This window comes from Aptenodytes forsteri, unplaced genomic scaffold (genome assembly GCF_000699145.1).
Source record: "Aptenodytes forsteri isolate BGI_AS27 unplaced genomic scaffold, ASM69914v1 Scaffold93, whole genome shotgun sequence".
NCBI classification, from domain to species: Eukaryota; Metazoa; Chordata; class Aves; order Sphenisciformes; family Spheniscidae; genus Aptenodytes; species Aptenodytes forsteri.
Window position 1 is genome coordinate 8,595,924 of NW_008794665.1, and position 18,920 is coordinate 8,614,843.

The window sequence follows — 18,920 nt, forward strand, 5'->3', positions numbered from 1 at the left end:
TGCGAAAGTACGGCTGGAGCGGGGCTGCGAGCCACCTACGGCCAAAACGCCTTCTCCTGGGCTACTGCCGACAGTCACCTGTCGGAGAGAGGGGTTGGGGTGGGTCAGAGAGAGAAAAATCAGCGATGGCTCTGAGGGGGGAAAGGGGGAAAGTCGGGCAGAGCCTTTCTCCCCCACCTACAGATGGCAAGAGGAGGCATTGCGAAACGCGGCCTAGCACCTACCGCGTTGCGACACGGGCTGTTTCAAGAGGAGAAACGCCGCCGCCTCCAGCAGGTCACGGTGCCCCTTGTTCCGTGGGGGGACCTTTTCCAAACCTGTCCAGATAGAAACCGGGAGAGCAGCTGGCTGCCACTTTGTGTGGCACGGTGGTGCTGGCTGAGCAGGGCCCTGGGAGGAACCGGTGCTATCGGACAATACGAAACCCCAGGACTTTTTTAGTTGGAAAACCCTAATTTGATGACCGTGTTAGAAGCAGTGAACTTGGCGTTGCTAAATGTGAAAGAGACGGCAATAGCATTTTGGAGGAAAGACAGAAAGGCTGATTTTTCTAGCCAGCCATTGAGATACTGCGGCCGTGGGGCTGAATGGAAGGAAGAGCAGGTTTCGTGCCAGCCGCATCGGGGCTTGGTTAGTGTGGTGGCTCAGAGCAAACGCTGCCTATGGGAGGAGCGTGCCCAAAACCACATACTGCTCTCCTTTGGTGCAGTCTGGGAGAACTTGTATTCTAAATGAGCACACTCGTTTAGAAGTCAAAAAAAATGCAGTAGGGAATATGTACTTGAAGTGTTAAAATTTTAACCTAATTTTATGATGATGTTCAATGTGAAGGAGACTGATCCAGTGACCTTTACACATGTGAGTGATTCAGTTTCAGTTTCAGGCAACATCATCAAATGTGCAAGACAGGGCTGTAAAAGAGGGCAAAATGAAAGTATCTCTATTAAACATTAAAAGCTCAGTCTTGATTTGCTGAAAAGAAAAATCAGACCAAAATGAGCTTGCTTGCTAAACATCCTGTTTGTTTTGTGGGGGTTTTTTAATTATAAAATTTTTATTAATTTTCTATTTAAATTCTAGATGCTTCACAGATGAGCTAAAGTGGAACCATGTGGAAATTGTTTTAATTTTTGTAATGAAAGCTCTGTTTTAAGACGTGTGGAATCCCTCAGAACACAGTAATATAGGGCTTCAGGACAAAGTTAACTGTAAAGAAGAACAAGAAATGGAAGGAAAACTCAGGAAATGGAAGGAAAACTGAGAGACTTCCAGATCAACAGGCAGAGCAGAAAGATACATGGTAAATATTCTACTGTATTTTTTCTTTTCAGCCTCAGCATTTAATATTATTTGTAGTTAACTGAAGAAATAGGTGGAAAAAGTTCTTTACAGAAGTTAAGTCAAACAAAAGAGGGAGCTCTTCCTACACCTGTCCAGCTTTTCCCTGTGATTACTTTACAAAGATCCTGATTCAGCAAAATAATTTCTGTATAAGAATATACTTAAATGCTTTCCTAAATATCAAGCCTTGTTGGGGGGGGGGTTTAAGAGAAGTAATTTGTACCTTTACTTTAGTTACTGGTGATTGACAGTGTCTTTACATGACAAATTCATGCTGACGTGGGTTTTTTACGAGACTGGAAGATGAAGAAAAGTCTGTGAAAATGTAAAAATGTTGTCTGAAGCAGACTATGGTGAATTATAGAAAAAACACCACCACAACAACTGTGTTGTGTGAACATAGGCCATTTATTCAACAGGATAATTAATTGAGAGGACTAAAGTAAAATAGGTATTAAAAACATTTGTAAATTAGAATACAGTGAAGTATGTTCTAAAACTATTGAGCAGTTTGATAGAACTGACCAAGATGGTCCTGAAGATATTTGACAGGTTTGTGTTGAGGGTACCAATCCACAAACCAAATTCTAGTACTTTCAAAAAATTTTATGCACACTTTCTGTGCATAACTCTTGCTGAATGTGAGACTATTAGGTATAGACCGACATTTTCTTATAGCAGGCACCATTACTGCTGTCTAAAAATGTGTAGTTTACGCAGTGGTCCTTTGGGCTGTGCTTACTGATTATCATGTGGGCAGAACTTCCTCACGAGGACCGGTGAAAGCAGAAGGATTTTCTGCTTAATCATTCCAGTTTTGTTGATGGCCCCTTGTCTTTGTCCAGTTCTGGGTCAGTTAAGGCAGTAGCCAAACTTCCCCTGACTGCACATTGCAGGATCAGGCCCTGGATGTTCTCTCTTGGCATTACTGTTTCATGCTTCTGTATATTGGTGTAGGAAGCTTGTGCTAATTTGAGAATCTGGTGGGGGGGATTTATGACTGACAGTATTAATTTTTAACTTTAGATCTGTAACTTGGTTTTGTAGAATTAAGTCTATGTATAATAGACTTTTAATTTTTATATATTTTTATATAAATTGTGTGTGTGTGTGTGTATAAATATATAGATATATACACACGTGGTAAAACCCTATCTGATGCCAAGAGTTTGTTGGATACCAGAAATGTATATATACATACACAGAGAACTTAAGATAGTAAAGATGCTTTTTATTTAAGTTGAAGATTCAAGTTTTAAAATTCCTTTGTTGTTTGTGACCAGCTGCAGTTAAATTAATAAAACTTAGAGCTACAAAAATTGCCCCAACTAGATGATCAGATGAGGTATATTAACTAGATAAAAATTGTCTGAGTTTGTAGCTGAAAAAACTACCACCAAACAGTTATTATCTGGGTAATTGTTCTATTACAACAAATCTCATGATCATAGTCAGGCTGCCAATTAATAGATGGGCTGAAGTCTACTTTTGCAGTAAGCCTAAGGAATCAACTGCCAAGCAAGGCACCATCCTGACAGTTTCTAGTGACCTAGACCTTGAGATGATGGAAGTTCTTTAAAGTACTCTGGTTGCTGTCCTTTCCGTGAAGTTCACATACTGCCAGTGCAGTCATTTTCCAACCACTGCTTTTTAAATTAAATAAACAACCGCAATTGAAATGCAATGTGAAACGTGGAAAAAAACCAAAGTAACAACAAGAAAAAGATATTTTAATTTCCCTGCTTTTATTAGAGACTTTTGCTGCGGACTCATGTGACTGTAAAATTATCTTCCTACAGGCTTCTGCAAAATTCTGGTATTCATAGAGTGTTAAGAATTTTCAGAATATATTCTTTAAACATTTGTACTAATTGTTGCTAAGTTACATGGCTGCTGATTGTAAAAAAGGACTAGTGTTCATTTTTGCATGGGTGATAAGAAGGAAGTATTTAATTTTCCGAGCGTCAGATATTATACCGTGAAATGAGACTCCTTGTCACATGATGGCTAATCCAATCATAATAGCTGGCAACTTTTGTATACACGCCAGGGTGACCAGCCTCCCCACAGTTCTCACCCCAACTCACAATACCCCAGACATATGCCACATTTTCTGCATCAAAACAGACCAAGGGTCCTCCCGAATCACCTTTGCAACTGTCTATGGAGCCATCATAAGTACCTGAAGCAAAAGAGGAAATAAAAAGGAAAAATAAGGTCATATACAAGCTAGCACACAAAACAGAGCTCAGGAGGTTTTTCAGGTCCTTGTTGCTTCCTGACAGATGATTGCCTAATGGTCACCAGTAAAGGAGGTTCCTAACCTCTTCGGTCTATTACTGCTCGTTTCTTTTTAAGTGCGGGGCCTCTCTTTACATTTGTGGCTGGCCCAAATTCTCCTCATTTGCTTTGATGTCAGTGATGTGAGTCTTGTTTTACCCTATGCAATAGAGACGAATTCAGCCGTATTACCTATTATATCATTAGTAGCAGCTCATAAATAGTCAACAAAAGCGGGAGGAAAAAGGTAAAAAGGTTTGTAGGCTGATTCCTATGGAAATGAAGCTACCGTAATATATGTATGCCTGCATGTCTGCCTTTGGTGTCCTCTCTACCCAATAATTCATTGGCCAGTTTCATCTGTACAGAGCTGTACAGAGAGGCAGAGACCTCGGAATTCTTTTCTCTACCAGCTTTATGAAAATAGGTGGGCAGGTACAAGAAGGAGAGCATGTGAATGCTGGGATGGGAGGGAGAGCAACTGTCTGTTAAGTGCCTTCACTGCAAGGTCCCGGTCACAGTGTGGACCTTTTGCAACACCAGATAGCGGCCCTGAGGCACAAGATCCAGCACTCTTTCTAAATTTCAGTGCTTACGGAACTACTTGTTTGCAATTCAGCTAATATAGTGCTTGTGAAAAAATGAATTAAGCGTGAAGGATGCGATATAAACAGAAGCACTGCTACAGAGCTAGAATATGACCTATGCTTTGTCCTATATACTCAGTAAAAGTTTATTAATTTCTAACACCCTTACTACACTTTTCTGTTTGGTTGACTGACCTAGTATGAAGGAACCCGTACTAAGCGCGAGTCTCCAAGTTTTTTAAAATGTAACCTCTTTCTTGAACCTCTGCATTACTGAGAAAGAGTTTTGTGAACTTTTCAGCATTGGAATTACTAATCCTATAAAACAAGATTTTATTGCCTTTACTCAGTTTAATTAATATTTGCTTGTATAACTACCTCCCGTGGATACTAGCCAAAGCTTGTATTTTCATCAGGGAGGGGAGGCTAACCCCAGATACCCCTTTTCTGATGTTGTCCCATGTGATCCTGTCTTTGTTCCCTCCTGGTAAAGTATGATCACTTGAAATACATTGAAGATCAAGGAGATAAGTTACGGAACTTGCACAGTAGACAAACCCAGTATCTTATAGATGTCATGCTGAATTTACCACAAATCATTTGGCTTTTATATGCAGTTTTTATTTTTCTCATTAAGTAGTTTGTTTAAATATTGCCTTTACTTTTTGATTTAAAGAACATTTGAAACTGTCTGTCCTGTAAGTTGAATACTCATTGCTCTTTTAGTCATGTATTTGGCAATACCTTTTGTTACTTGAGAAGCACAAAATGTGTATTCAAAATCCTTATTTTAGTACTAGGAGTGACAACCAGTTTCCTGGCCAGACTAATCTTAGTTTGAAAAGTTAATTGTATTTTTCCTGGCGTGCAGTGTGGTAGAGGCAAATTTCTAAGCGGATGAATAGTCACATTCTAGTCAACGGGACTACTGATGTGCTCTAAGACAGGCATTTGCTTAAATATGTTGCTGAATCAGAATCAAATATAGTAAAGGTAGGAAGTTCAGTGGGCTGTAAAGTGCTTGTGTATTTAGAAAACTTAACCCAAACTGCATGCCGAAATTTGCCCACATAATCATAGAAACTTGGCATACTGTCATCTTAACTCTGTTTATAAATAGATATATAATGCTGGATGCATCTAGGCTCCAATGGCTAGCATTTTGCTAATGGCAATACCGTGGCAATCAGTTTATTGTCTTTCACAAGTCTAAAAGATTCCCAGCCAGTATGTCTGGCCTTATAAACAGTGGGTTTGATGGTAGGGAAATTATAGTAAGAAAATTGGTGCTTGCCTGCACATGCCATTTGTTTAAAAAATCGTCCTGGATACAATTCAGAACAATTCTGAAATAAATTAACATTGCCCCACTTGAGGATATATTGTTTGGTATAACCTAGAAAAGAAAAGAATAAACTTTTCTAAATAAAAAATGGTAAGCACATATTAGACACTTTTAATATCATAAATTGAAAGTTATATATTTGCTTATCTACAGAATATAATCTTCAATATTATAAACCAGATACCTTAAACTGCCACTAACACCCCAGATAAATTGCAGTACGCTGCCCATATAAAAGCAGAGTAGTTTAATTGCAGTGTTAAATACAGTACTTTCATTTTGTGACATTTTCACCCTTTCCCTTTCCTTGTCTTCCTCAGGTTTTTTTCTGCGTTTTCCATATCAAGGTTTTCAGACACTGGGAAACTGGTATATTGTTTTCTATGAAATGGAGATGTGGCTCTCATCATCCTCGTTACCTTTTTTCCAATTCTACTCTGTCGTTTTGGGATGAGTGGACCAGATATTGAAGATACAGGTGAACTATGTATTCACAAGGTTAAGGAGATTCTCTGCTTTGTTCTCTGTCTGTTTGCTAGTAATTCCCAACTTTGCATTTGCTTTATGGACTGCTACTGAGTACGGACAGGAGAAGCCTCGCAACCAGTATGCGGTAGCTCCAACGCCAGGCTGTAATCACTGTGATACAAAACAAATGCTTCCCAAATCTTTGAAAGCGTGATTACACTTGGCTTATCTGTCTCGGTGCAACCTTCTCCAGGTTAAACTCAAACACGGCTGAGACAAGATGTGCCGAGTTTCCTAACTGTTGGCTGCAGCTCAAATCCTCTTGGGCAGGGGACAGAGGACGGGCTGTGACTGTGGGCCACTGTGAGCTACTAACTGCCACTTGTTAGATATCGTTACCAGGTCTCCACAGCTAATATAAATCTTAGATTGGCAAAAGGAACATTTCTTATTGTCAGGGTAGTTTTCAACCTGGGATGTCCTCCAGATCAATTTACTAAGCGGCTGAAACAGCAGAGGAAGCAGTACAGAAAAGAGAACCAACAGTGATAGCCAAATGCGGAACCACAGCCTACATTTTCTGTACTCAGCCTCTTCTGAGTGCTTTGTGCACAACCACTCTTCAGCCTTTTCAAAATGAAAGCTTGCCACAATTAGAAAACGACTGATACAATACATTCTTGTAGTAAGTACTGAAGCAAATACCTTTCGCTAGTCCCCATCCAGAAACCTTGCATCTGTCACCAGCCTTGAACATATACTTTGACCAGGGGATACAGGCAGGTGTGCTGTATTTCAGGGAGCATTCTCCTTTCCCATAACCTCTCAGCTCCAGCAGAGCAATGTCATTTTCGTAAGTTGATGCATTATAATTTTCATGGATTATCAGTTGTTTTAGTCTGAAAGTATCTGTCTCTCTGTCATACAGTATTGTATCCAACAGTCCAATCCAGACACGGTACAGATGAACTCGATTTGCCCTGGAAAAAAAAACGGTGAAATAAAATATGTTTTGGTACGTAACACAAGCACTGTACATTTCAACTAGCTGTAAATGTTTGCATTTCATCAAAGTTTCTCTAAAATAAAAATTCATATCATATACATAGAGTTTCTTTCTGCACTCGATATCCAGGTTTTTCTGAAGTGTAGCAAATGCAAGGCAGATGACACTGCTGAGTACTGCAGCTAACACAGAAACAAATACTAAAGGCCAGCCTCTGTGTTTAGTGCTGTGACAAAGAGAAAGCAGGCGTTTATGCCTCTCTGATGTCAAGTGAAAGAAGAGTGAGCAGATGTGGATGGGATGCTGGGACTGGCAAATCTTCCTGTCTGTTCTTGCTTGTTCTGGGGAATATGTGACCCCAGGGACATTCTCAGGAACAGATCCTGGGCTTCCTCAAGGTAGAGATGGGGAAGAGAGGAGGTCCCTTGTATCTCCCTTTCAGGCAAAGTGGTTACGGTGAACCTTTCCTGCCTGCCTACTTTCTGACTGAAGAATGCTGTGTCTCTTCAAACTCATCACTACTTTTTCATCTTCCTATTCACTGCCCAAAATATTCTACTTTCTCTGAATCCTCCCCATCGGTAATGCGGGTGAGTCAGTGTATTCAATAGGCAAATAGAAATTAGCGAACAGGTAGCTAAGAAGGGCAATAATATCCAAATCAATCTTTCTGCCTTGCAAGAAGAAAATAATTTCACAGTTTGTTGGTTTTACCTGACACAGTGTGCAGCAGTCAGAACCCAACAGCCACCAATATAAACCCCTCCACAGTACACTGTTGCACCTTCACTGCCAGTTTCTTTAATTGCCACTTGCCAAGGGAATTCACCCTATTCAAACAACAAACACCCAAATGATGTGAAATCATAGTAATTGTACTATTTTTAGTGCATAAAGGGAAACACACTTCTTGGTATCACTTCAAGGTATCTCCTTGACTATATCTGATTGTAAATAAAAAATCCGCTATCCAGAAATTGTGAATTGGGCTCCATCTGATATAAAGGATATATATTCTAAAATGCAGTAATTTTGTTCAGTCCTCTGACTTTGTGCAATGCCTACTTCCCTCCAGCTTTCTGTCATGAAACCCCTTGTAGACAGAGAAACAGATGTAGAATCTGACCTGGTACGATCGAGTATAGCATTTTTGACTGTATTCTGTTTCAAAGGCACAAATTCAAATTCCATTTTGTCAGAATTGTTACTTCTAGCTATAGTATTAAGTATTTTGCGGAATCATTTTCAATGTGTACTTGTACTGTAATGCTCAATTTTGCAACTCCGTATTTTACTTTATAAATTGTGCTTCTCTTTACTTTTGTTCGGTGCAATGCCACTACTGCTGCAAAACATGAAATTAGCGTTGTAGCTGATTTTGTTATTTCCGTACGTTTTAACAGAAGGACAATAATGCCCATTTAAATTGATGCTGAATGAACTCATATCTGGTAAGGTTTTTTTTTTTTACCTTTCTTGCAGTCTCTCCGCCTACGATTCTTTTCCGTCGAGTTAACGTGTGATTTGTAACACCGCAAGGTACTTGGGGAAGAAGTGTCTTTATCATTTTTCTTTCTTTAACAAAAAGGAAAAATGTGTCTCAGAATTCAGGTATCCATTCTTTCTATTTGGAGACAGATTTACCTTTATCTTGAAAATCTGAGTGCTGTGAATATGCCAGTAGCTGAAGTAGCAGGAAAGCAAAGACCAAAAATTTTGGCATCTGTTTTTTGCTTTGAAAATTGCTTGTGTCTTGGCATCACAGTACTTCTTTTCATTTTCCACTGCTGCTTGCATTCAGGCAAATAATTTTAAAGCAGTTCCCCTAGATTTGCTGAGAGTTTACCTCCACCAGTTGCCAAAACATGCAGATGTGGGTCCTCAGCCAGGATGAATTATTATGGCATTCTTGAAATTAGTGGAAAGTGAGACAAACAGTAAGCCCAGAGTGTATACTACTAAATCACAAAGTCCAAAGAGCTGAGCGTTCTGGATCTGGCCAGCTGGCTGGTAGCTAGAAAGCCACTAATCAGAGGGTATGCTGTTGTTTTTGGAGGGTTAGTTACACTTACCTTCATCCATACTGTGATTTTCAGCACCTTTGTCTTTGCCTGTAGTAGAATAACAAAATACTAAAAATATTGGCAAACATTTAAATTTGTGCTATTACTTGAATATATGTTTGTGTGCCAAAATCGTGGTACATGTTTTAAATGCATAAGGGCACACCATTTCACATGCACAGCAATACTTTCTCAGCCTGGTGCCTGCCGCGTCCTTTCCTACTAGACGCTCTTTGGCTGCCTCAGCCTACAAATGACCTACATCCAGCAGATACTCATTCGTAACTACATGACATCTACTCTGCTTTCCATGCCTAGGGAGCACTTCTGCAAAGAAACCCTGAGAAATGGCCTTTTTTTTGTTTTTTGACCTCTAAAGTGATATCCTGTTCTCCTCCACCAGGAAACAACAGAAATTCCTCCTCCTGCCCCATCAACCTTTTGGAGCTTTCTAACGCCCAAAGGAGCATTAGGTAACAGGATTTTTTTTTTTTCCAATTTAGATGATGCTGTTGTGTACTGTGTGCCTCCTTTAACAGGGTAAGGGAGGGTATTCAACATGAGAGGTAAATTAAATGCTTCCTGAATCTGGTTTGTCAGCTTTTATTCAAACAAAATGCCCATTGAATTCAGTTCCTAAATGGAGGTTGAGGATTGGGTCTGTTCTCATGTTACTGACATAATATTTACATTTAGAGTTCAGTTTACCTTTACCAATTACCACCTACCAATAGTGTTTACTTTTTGGTTTTAGACTTTGTGTCTCATCAGAGCAAGGAAAAACATTCTAATTTCAAAACAAAATCTTTTCAACAGTGAGGGAAACAGTGCAGAAGAATTATTATATTGACAAACTAGTTGAATTCCTCATCTGTGAGGAAAATATTCCCGCCTGCCCCGTCTACGCTTTCTTCACAAATAGGGGGTACCAGTTTAATAGATGGCCACGTTAAGCAAAAGACATCATCTGCCTTAAGCCTCCTAAAACATCATCTGTTTCTTCCTTCCTTTAGTTTTCTTGCTATTCTTTTCTAGAAGGAAAGGGAGGAAAATTACAGAACCTTTGCTTCCTACTATGCATAACATAACGTTGGGAAGACTAATTCTTGCATGCGTTTTGGTTTTGCTAATCTGTTAAATAATTTAAGAATATGCATTGTGTGGTCTCTAGTTATAATTGAGCAGAATGAAAGGAAAGAAACAAAAACATCTTTCAGAAGGAAACCTTCACAGAGAACTCGAGCTTCATCCTCTCCTGTGAGGCAGTCCATTTCTTTGTTACAGACATTCTTATTTGGAATACAGATATTTGACCGACAGTGGAAACTGTTGTCTCTGCACTCTGTAACACAGGAGAATTACAAATGTAAATCACAGGATCATATGATTCAGCAACCTCACATACCTAGAGAGCTTTTAAAAATATAAACACAATATAATATCCTTGTTATGGGGGACCTGGCTGTTCATAAATAGGTCACAAAAGCAGGCTCTGTAAGTGTAAAATGAAATGAATACTTGGCTCTCCTCATTTTACAATCTTGAAGTTTTAGGACTTAAAAAAATGTGGATCTCTGTTACCAGTTCAGTACTGTACTTCTAGACTTGGTATCACTCCTTACCAGTTTCATCCACAACACATGCCCACACTCAACCTCAGCCAAAGGACCTCCAGTTTTGCCAGCATTACTGATCATCTCAAATGAGGAATTTATGATGCTTGGGTCAAATTTCGCCCCCTCTCCCCTCCCCCCCCAAATCAGAGTCCAAGCTGGCTTTTAATGAGCTAAATTCCTAAATGCAAGATTAGGAATCAGAGTCCTATTTTGAAGATACTGGATTTAATAACTTATTTCTTCTAAAATCCTTGATTATGTGAAAAGTTATTATACACCTGAGAACCGCCTTCCTTTTAATTCTCGTGATCACTTTGTATGTTGTCAAAAGCAAAGCAGTGCTTGAATTTATGGCAGGGTTTTTTGAGCTACTTTATAATCTTATGTCAATCTACTATTTAAGGATATATGTCTTTAATAAAACATAAGATAGTTCTCTAAAAGTATCCAGATATCCCAATATGATCCAAAGACCACTGAACTCAGTTGAAATACTTCTTTTGATTCCAGGAAGCATTGTTTTCAACCCTTACAGCTGAAACAGCACTATTTGGTCAAGTGGAATCTGAATAAATGTCCTCTAAATATATGAAGCCACAGGTTCTTATTATTTTTTTCTAAAATCCCTGTGACTGTGTTTGCATGAGTATCGGGTGAAATTTACTGACAATTGTAAAACTACAAAATTAAGGTTATTTAGGGATAGTGATGGGATTTGTAACCCACATTACCGTTTGGCACCTGAAACCCAATTTCTGAAAGTATTCTCCTGCATTCAGGTCATGCTAGATCCATTCCTTGTTTCTAATAAAAATTGTTACAGCTGGAATTGCAGATGCTGAAAGAATGACTGCTCATGAACAAGCAATGTGACAGGAACTGTTCACAGATATTCTATGGATAATCTTGCATTAGTAATAAATTTAAGAGAGATCTTACTTTGGTTTAAAGGTAGTTCATTGGAAAAACAGTGTCTTTGTTTAATTACTATTGATTTCTCCCAACTGAAAATACATTTTCATTCTAACATGGCTCATTTTTTTGTATCAATACAGCCTCCTAAATAATCTCATTGTATTTCCTCATCCTCCGAGGAAGTCCACATTCTCAGAGATCACTTGCCTGCTTCAAAAAATTACATTATGTCTACTTTTTTTGCATTTGCATATATATAAACTATGGTTTGATTGCTTTAATGTAGTGACTTATTGGAAAAGAGACTTTAGCTGTAACATCACTGTAAAAATTCTTCGGGGGTGGTTTTCTGCTGAGATGATTTTGAAACAGTTGATAAAGGAAATTATTACCTCTACAGCACAGTTCATCACTTAGGTCTCCACAGTCATTGATTCCATCACAGGTTTTATTCAGAGAAATGCACTTCTTGTTGACACAATGAAACTCACCATCGGAACAAGCTGTGCAGCACGATGAAAATGAAGTTAGTGTGGAAACGTCTATAGGTTCACAACTGCCCATGGAAATACTCTGCTTGGGCATTTTATTCTATCAGCAGTTTGGCCTATCAACAGTAGGCATTCTGGGGCCCAGTCATGTGAATAGGAATCTTTTATTGTTTTAATCGCCTTCTCATCAAGCTTTCAATGTGACCACTTATTTTCCTCCTCCAACTTGCAGTAGCCTGGCAAAAGGGAACTTCATTTCTTCTAGACAAGGACTAAACCAGAAATGATCGGTTCAAACCCACTGTAAATGATTCAAGTGGTGAAGATGATGGATGTTCCCCCTCTAGAAGGAAGTCATCAAGAGTCTGTGAACTCCTACTTCTGTGGCATAAGAAAAACCTGAGATGATTCATAGCTCTCCTAACCAGCAGCATCTCAGGCTGATGCTTATCAGTGCCAAAGAAAGCCCACTACAGAGAATAGAAAGCTGTTAGAAGTCAAAACAAGGACTTGATTCCCGTTGTATCAGTGAGAAACTGAGGAGTCCCGAAACTTCTCAGAAGACACGAGCAGTTCCACTATAGTCATGCTTGTCTGGCTACAGTGCTACTAGTGTCCTAATTGATCTCCCTCATAACAAAGCAGTGAGTAGGAGGTTGTCACCTGTCTCCTCACCAGTTAACCCGGGAGAGACAAGACTTGTGGGATACAATATACCTTGGTATCCTTGGAAGGGATGGGGGAACAAACAGAACCATGGGTGAAATATATTTACTTTTGGGAAACATCTGTAAAAGTACTTTAGGAGCAACAGTGATTTTCCAAACTCATAAACTCAAGACTGTCTTGACTCAAGACTACCTCAATTGTCTTAAAGTCTGCAAAAGGATTATTTAAAAAACGCAAAAGGTTTCAGTGCAGGTTTGCTGTGGCTGAGAGTTCAGCAAACTAGGTCCTAATTATTTAAAATAAACTTAAAACGTAAGAACCCCAAATAGATATAAAACTAAAAAACCTACTAACCTCTGATATTTTCATGGCACTGGAGGCTAACAAATCCCTCATTACTACCTCTTGATTTCATCTCTATGTGACATTCAGCAAGACTTGTCTCTAGGCCCCTGCAAGTTATTTGCAGACAGTGCAGCGAATCTAAGGCAGATTCTGTGATCCTGGAATTGGCTTGGTAATATTCAGCACCTCTGTGAAGATACAAATAATAATAACAAATTATATCATTTCACAATGGATTGTCCACTGCTTTTATTGTTTAGAATTTATATGATTCTCATCAGTGTTAAAGAATTTTGGTCACGGCTAAGAAAAAGAGCAGACTTCCCATGGAATCGTCTAGGGGTAAGTAGGAGATGTTTACTTCAGAAGAAAAAGTAAAACAAAGTGCTAATTTTTGCAAGTTGCTGCATAGAACTGTCCCTAAATCCATATGTAACTCTATGACAGTCACTGTGTATCATCATGGATAGAAAAATCTCCTTATGTAGCAAAACTTGTAACCTCAGATCTCTATCTCTGTGTGGACACAGATGAGCCATAATTTGGAAACCATCCTGCATGGGGTCAAGTATCCTTGATGTCATCAAAACCAATGCATATTGAGGAAGCTCAGGCCACTGCAAGGCTGGCATTAATAAATTTTATCTCCCTTGGTTTTACCTGAGCAGTATCCTCCTAATAGTGTGTCCCCTACCTTAAAGAAATATGGATCGAGTAAGTAAGTAACTAGAGAGGCTTACAATGCGACTCCAGGGCTGAATGCTCTGTCCCAGGACAAACCCTTCTCTGCTATCTAAAGAGATACTGATCAAGACTAGGAAATACTTGCTTCTCACCTAGAGGGGACAATTTAGGGCACTGCAATAGTATTTTTAGTCTTCAGGTAGGGTTGGGGAGGCAGCTCTACCTGACTAGGTTAAATTAGTTGTATATGTGTAAATTATGATGTACAGGATATAGAGTTGACTCCTTATGAGGAGCTGAATGTGCAACTCGGGTCATCAGTGTGGTCACAGGAAAAAGAACAAGCTCTGTGTGGCTTCAGCCATCCCTGGGGCCAAAGCAATCAATGGCAGCGGGGACAAGGGGTGAAGAAAAAAAATGTGGTCTGGTTCTTGTTAGGCTGGCTGGTGCAAGTGGCAAAACAGAGCTGTGCCCCCTTATCAGCTAGCGTAAGAAACTTCTCAGCATACAGGTTATTGCTCAGAGCTACTTGGGGATGGTCCATCTATGCACTTTCCATTACACAGACCTGAGAGAAAACCTCTGCATTGGTCTTCAGCTTTATTTTAAAAGTAAAACAATTATGGTTTGTATAGTTGTAATCTGTAAAAGAACACAGAAATCTGTTTTGGCTTTCACTCTCAGGTGTCAATTTAAGAAGCTTTATCAGAATATTGTAGCCAATATATTGTTCGTGAGTTTTCTGTCTTAACTGTTGGTGGACTGTGACTGACACTTATGTAAGCATCGCTACTTTTACAGATCCCTTGCAGTTATCCAGAGATAAATTCCCCAAACTTACAATTCAAAGCCAAGGTGCTTGCAAGCCACGTTTGCTTCATTCATAGTCCACTCACTATCACATACAAAAATGTCATTCATTTGATTCACAGGTTTTACTCGAAGCAAACTTGAATCTCCTTGGCCCACAGAGATTGAAAATGTTTCTAAAAAAACAGAGAAATAAAAAAAATCCCCAAATAAAATCAGACTATATAGATGTATCTAGTGGAAAGACAGCACAGAAACAAATCAGGACTAATTTGTATTGACAGCCAAAGTTCATATGGAAAGAACAGTAGACTGGGAATCAGAGGCTTCAGGTATTATTCCTGATTTTTCCGAGGATTGACTTTGTGGCTTTGAGCCTGCCACTTTTTCAAAATATACCAGTTTCAGGACAAATGAGGGTAATGGTTCCTACCATGTTAAGAGTACCTGGAGGTCTACCGAGGAAAGGTTGCATCTTAGTATAATGACTTTCATTAGAGGACTTCTGAAAACCAACCAGTAACTCTTCAAGTGAGATGGCCAGATCCTGCTTCTATTACCTGTGTGGCAAAACTTTGCTGTTTACAGTGGAGCTAAGGTCCTCAGCTTAACTTAGTGAAGCCATATAGAGAGTGCACCAGGAACATACCGAGCCTCTCCGGTCCTTTTCAGTGGAATAGGCAGAATCGAATTTTGCCACCTTGAGGGCGATGGGCTGAGCTGCTGCTTCTGTGGGGAAAGGGAGGGATGGTACTGGGACAGAGACCGGGCAGGAGAGCCCTGGGCCCAGCTTGCTGCTCCTGCTGCGTTCAGTGGAGGTGGGGGTGGAACCCCAGTAGAAACACCCGCTGCTACTGCTAAAAGAGGCCACCCGCCTAGTTAGCAGGAGCCATTTCTCCCTGCACTCAAGACGGAGGTCGAGCTGACAAAGCAGCCTGGTGCAGCCTAAAAAGCAGGAGAGAACAAACAGCTGCTTGTCAGTGCACAAACCGTCACTGGTTTGCAGGGCAATAGCTTTCTGTTTTGATGAAATCCACGGCGTGAAGGTGATTGTGGTGAACATGGCTTACCTTCTCCCCATGCACTCCCACACACACCTCAGCAGCTTGACTCCATTCCTTGGACTCTTGCTCCTGTGAGGTCTGTCCCTCTCCAGAAGATACCCTCTCTGCTAATGTTCTCAGCAGGCTCTCTCCCGCTGTGCCTCCCACCATAGTCAACACTCTGCTTGGAAACCTTTGAGCTCTTTCCTATGTCTAGTTCTTCCCTTTCTACCTGATTTGAGCAACCTACCAGCAGCAGGGTGACCTGGGCCTGTCAATCACTTTATTTTTATGAAAATCAACAGATACTGCCCATTTTCAATGACTTCTCATTTTCTGTTTCATGTTCTTACTAGTGCAAGGAAATGAACAGACTTTCTGAGCTGTAGATAGTAAGCATCTCCTTGGCCACAAATGACTGATTGGTACATTTTGGAAAGGGAGGTGTTAATACCTTCAGACATGCATTTTCCCTTGTGCAGAAACTTTGCTTCGGGACGTTGACACTCGTAGCTCTTCAGGTGACAGTAAGTATGGAAGTACTTTGCATTGGTAGAACAAACCGAAGAGCCATTCTTTGGGCACTGGTAGGGAAGCTTACAAAGGCATTTTCCCTCCACGCATCGTTCCCATGGGTGACAAAAAACTTTCTCACAGGACTTGTGTGTGTATTGGTTGCTTAAGCATTCTCCTATGAGGTATGTGTCTTGCTCAGCTGGCTGGGCAGGCTCAACCTGCTGAAACTGGTTTTCTTCAGCATTAGATGCTGCATTCTGCAAGGCACAAAAATAAAAAAAAAGGGAGTAAGACTAGGAACTGCACCGAGTTCTGCAGATGCCCTTACTGACCTCAACAAAGTGTTCATTCATAAGCCTTTTCCTATCTTACGAGCACAAAGGTGCTAAATATCATTTATAGTGTTTGTTCCCTTGCCTTTGGCCACCTCATCTTTCTCAGTTTTTCCGAACTTTTTTTTTTCCTTTTGGATCATTCACGTGGGGTGATCTGCACTCTTACTGGTCTCCCACAAACTTTATACACTCTTTACTCTTCAAACTTGAGCTGAATTGCACAGCAGATGATAAATATTTTCTAAGCCGATGGTTTATAACACACCACAGCAATGGGATTGTAAGCAAATCAAAACATAAGGGGACTTAAACACCAGAAAAATAAAAAAATTAGCAACTTGTTTTTTTCTGAGACTTTTATTGGCTTTGTTGGCTTTGGGTTTAAACATCACCTGTAAATATTTATGAACTACTTAGAAGGAAAGAAGTCTAAAATTAATTGTTTCACCTTGTGACTGCTGAAGTAACAAGTTTCTTAAAGAAATTTGAAAATTAAGTGCCCTTCCTTATCAGCTCTTTTCCTGTATCTTGCACAGCAGTGGATTTGCAATGTGGCTGCTGGTCATCGCTGGACTGCGAGTACAGATTCTGACCCTCCGTCCGACTGCCTCTAGGTGAGTGACTCTACACCCCCTCCCACTGCCTCTAGGTGAGTGACTCTACACCTGCGTTTGTGCAGCTCTCTGGTGACTTTGTTGCTGGCTGAGTGCTTTTGCTTACTAAGATCTATGGGTAGGAAGAATGTTGAGACATGAAAAATATATATGGGTGGACTTCGCATAAAAACGGGAGGGAAAAGTTAGCTCTCAAATGTGATTTATCAGCTTTGACTGGGTCAACTGAATCAACAGAGCTGAAGTTTAAAGTTCTTGTGAAGAAATCCTGGCCATAGTAATGTCAGCGGGGATGTTGTTTGGACAGAATTTAATCCAATAAACCCCCTTTTAACGGTTGTATAATCTTACTAAATTCTTCCTGCTGTTCTCAGGTCAGTAGAATCCAAACTGTGAGCCAGATCCAGCTTGGCATAACACCCATATTGTACTAGGCGTTTCTGCTGAATAGGAACAAAAGGTGCTGATTTTTATCTAAGGGTTTCTCTGAAAGGCTCGGGGCACGCTGAACGTTCAGCCCAGGCGGACTCTCTGGGACACTTCTGCTAGAAGAGATTCCGCAGCAAACCTTCAGGCAGTACGAAATACCATGTTACGGTGTTAGAAGACTGTAATCTCACTTCTCAAAAAAGGGGGGGGGCAGGGAAAATTGCAGCACCTTTCTGTGGTCAACCATGTTTGCAGATTGGGTTTAGGACAGAATCACGATTAAAATCTTTTCCAGAAGCCTGTTAGCATAAACCCCAGATAGAATCAATACATGAAAGAGAAATAGCAAGCTTCAAACATTCAAGCTGGGCTAAAACAAATGTATGAAACACAAATACTATGAAAGGAAACTTAAAAAAATCAACTGGTTTTGCTTTTATAACAATAAACTGCTTTTTAACTGTTTTTTTTTTAAAAAAAGACTGCTGCCACAATAAAATAAATTCTTACCTCTGATCCACAAAACCAAGAGAGAGACAAGAAAACCAAGAAAACCGGGACCACTTGCATGATGAAATTTTCTCTCTCTTTGTAGACAAATTCCTCTGGCTGGGATTCTTTTGAATGTCAGTTGTTAGATTTGTGTTTAATTTTTAACCATTAGTAAAATATTCTAAAGTGTGTTTAGAAATAAAGTACAGGAGCCTCAACTATTAACTGATAAATCTGATCTCTCAGGTTTTACTGTAAGTGCAGGACAAGGTAACAGAAATAAAGCCCTTGAGGTAAATGATTAAAAGGAAGCGCTTATTAAGGATATGCATTTCCTTTCTTTTGCCGGAGGAGACCGACGGAATCATCACGCTGGTTCTCCTGACTGTAGGCGCTCATCTTTGCCAGATTATTGTAGAAGATAAATGTGTTTTTACGTAAGAGATACGTATGCCTTCATACATACGGAGAGAGAGAAAGGCTCGCATCCGTGCGATGTCCATCGCGTACTCAGCTGGATTACAGGGTCATGCTACGCGATTCGTATAGAGAATTTTCAAGTATTTGACAAACGCGCGAAGTACTCTTCTGAAAGCCGGTTTCCAGGAAAACTTTAGTTAAAGCCAGGGGAACCAAACCACCCCCTCCCCAAATCACCGTGCAGCCCACAGGGCGGCAGCAGCACTGCTCTCCCGCACTGGGGCAGGGGGGCGGCAGGGAGAGGCGCTCGCTCGCTCTTCTCCGCAGCGCTAGGAAGCGCGCACTCACGCCGGTGTTTGGCGCTCGGGGCATCGCACCCGCGCGCTCGGACCCAAACCAGGGCTCCGATCACGGGCGCAGCCAGGCGTCCCTCGGGCGGGGACCGAGCGCG

General features: G+C 40.4%; 2 protein-coding genes across 2 annotated transcripts in view; both read right to left on the reverse strand.

Annotated features, from left to right (window-relative positions):
* The window catches only part of PLA2G12A (phospholipase A2 group XIIA), a 7,007-nt gene extending 5,393 nt beyond the window's left edge, over positions 1-1,614 (reverse strand). The window contains exons 1-2 of the mRNA XM_009273636.2: positions 1,602-1,614; positions 225-317 (exon numbers count right to left, since the gene is read on the reverse strand). Of these exons, the coding sequence (XP_009271911.1) occupies positions 225-317; positions 1,602-1,614 (106 nt within the window). The remainder of the gene's footprint in view (positions 1-224; positions 318-1,601) is intronic.
* Positions 1,615-3,084: 1,470 nt separating this feature from the next.
* CFI (complement factor I) lies at positions 3,085-18,135 on the reverse strand. The gene is made up of 12 exons (XM_009273581.2): positions 18,068-18,135; positions 16,118-16,436; positions 14,652-14,796; positions 13,136-13,314; positions 12,014-12,124; positions 10,316-10,432; positions 9,100-9,138; positions 8,499-8,602; positions 7,742-7,857; positions 6,727-7,001; positions 5,503-5,604; positions 3,085-3,523 (listed from the first exon to the last, which is right to left on the reverse strand). Exons 1-12 carry the CDS (start codon positions 18,125-18,127, stop codon positions 3,306-3,308), a joined length of 1,785 nt encoding a protein of 594 aa, XP_009271856.1. The 5' UTR covers positions 18,128-18,135; the 3' UTR covers positions 3,085-3,305.
* Positions 18,136-18,920: the final 785 nt, after the last annotated feature.

What these genes read in the sequence shown, in the direction of transcription:
- CFI (XM_009273581.2), bottom strand. Translation starts at nt 18,127, where the DNA reads ATGCAAGTGGTCCCGGTTTTCTTGGTTTTCTTGTCTCTCTCTTGGTTT. An exon ending in CTTGGTTTTGTGGATCAGAG is followed by an intron (nt 16,437 to 18,067) that starts GTAAGAATTTAT and finishes TGTGCCTTGCAG; the next exon opens with AATGCAGCATCTAATGCTGA. An exon ending in AAGCACCTTGGCTTTGAATT is followed by an intron (nt 13,315 to 14,651) that starts GTAAGTTTGGGG and finishes GTATCTTCACAG; the next exon opens with AGGTGCTGAATATTACCAAG.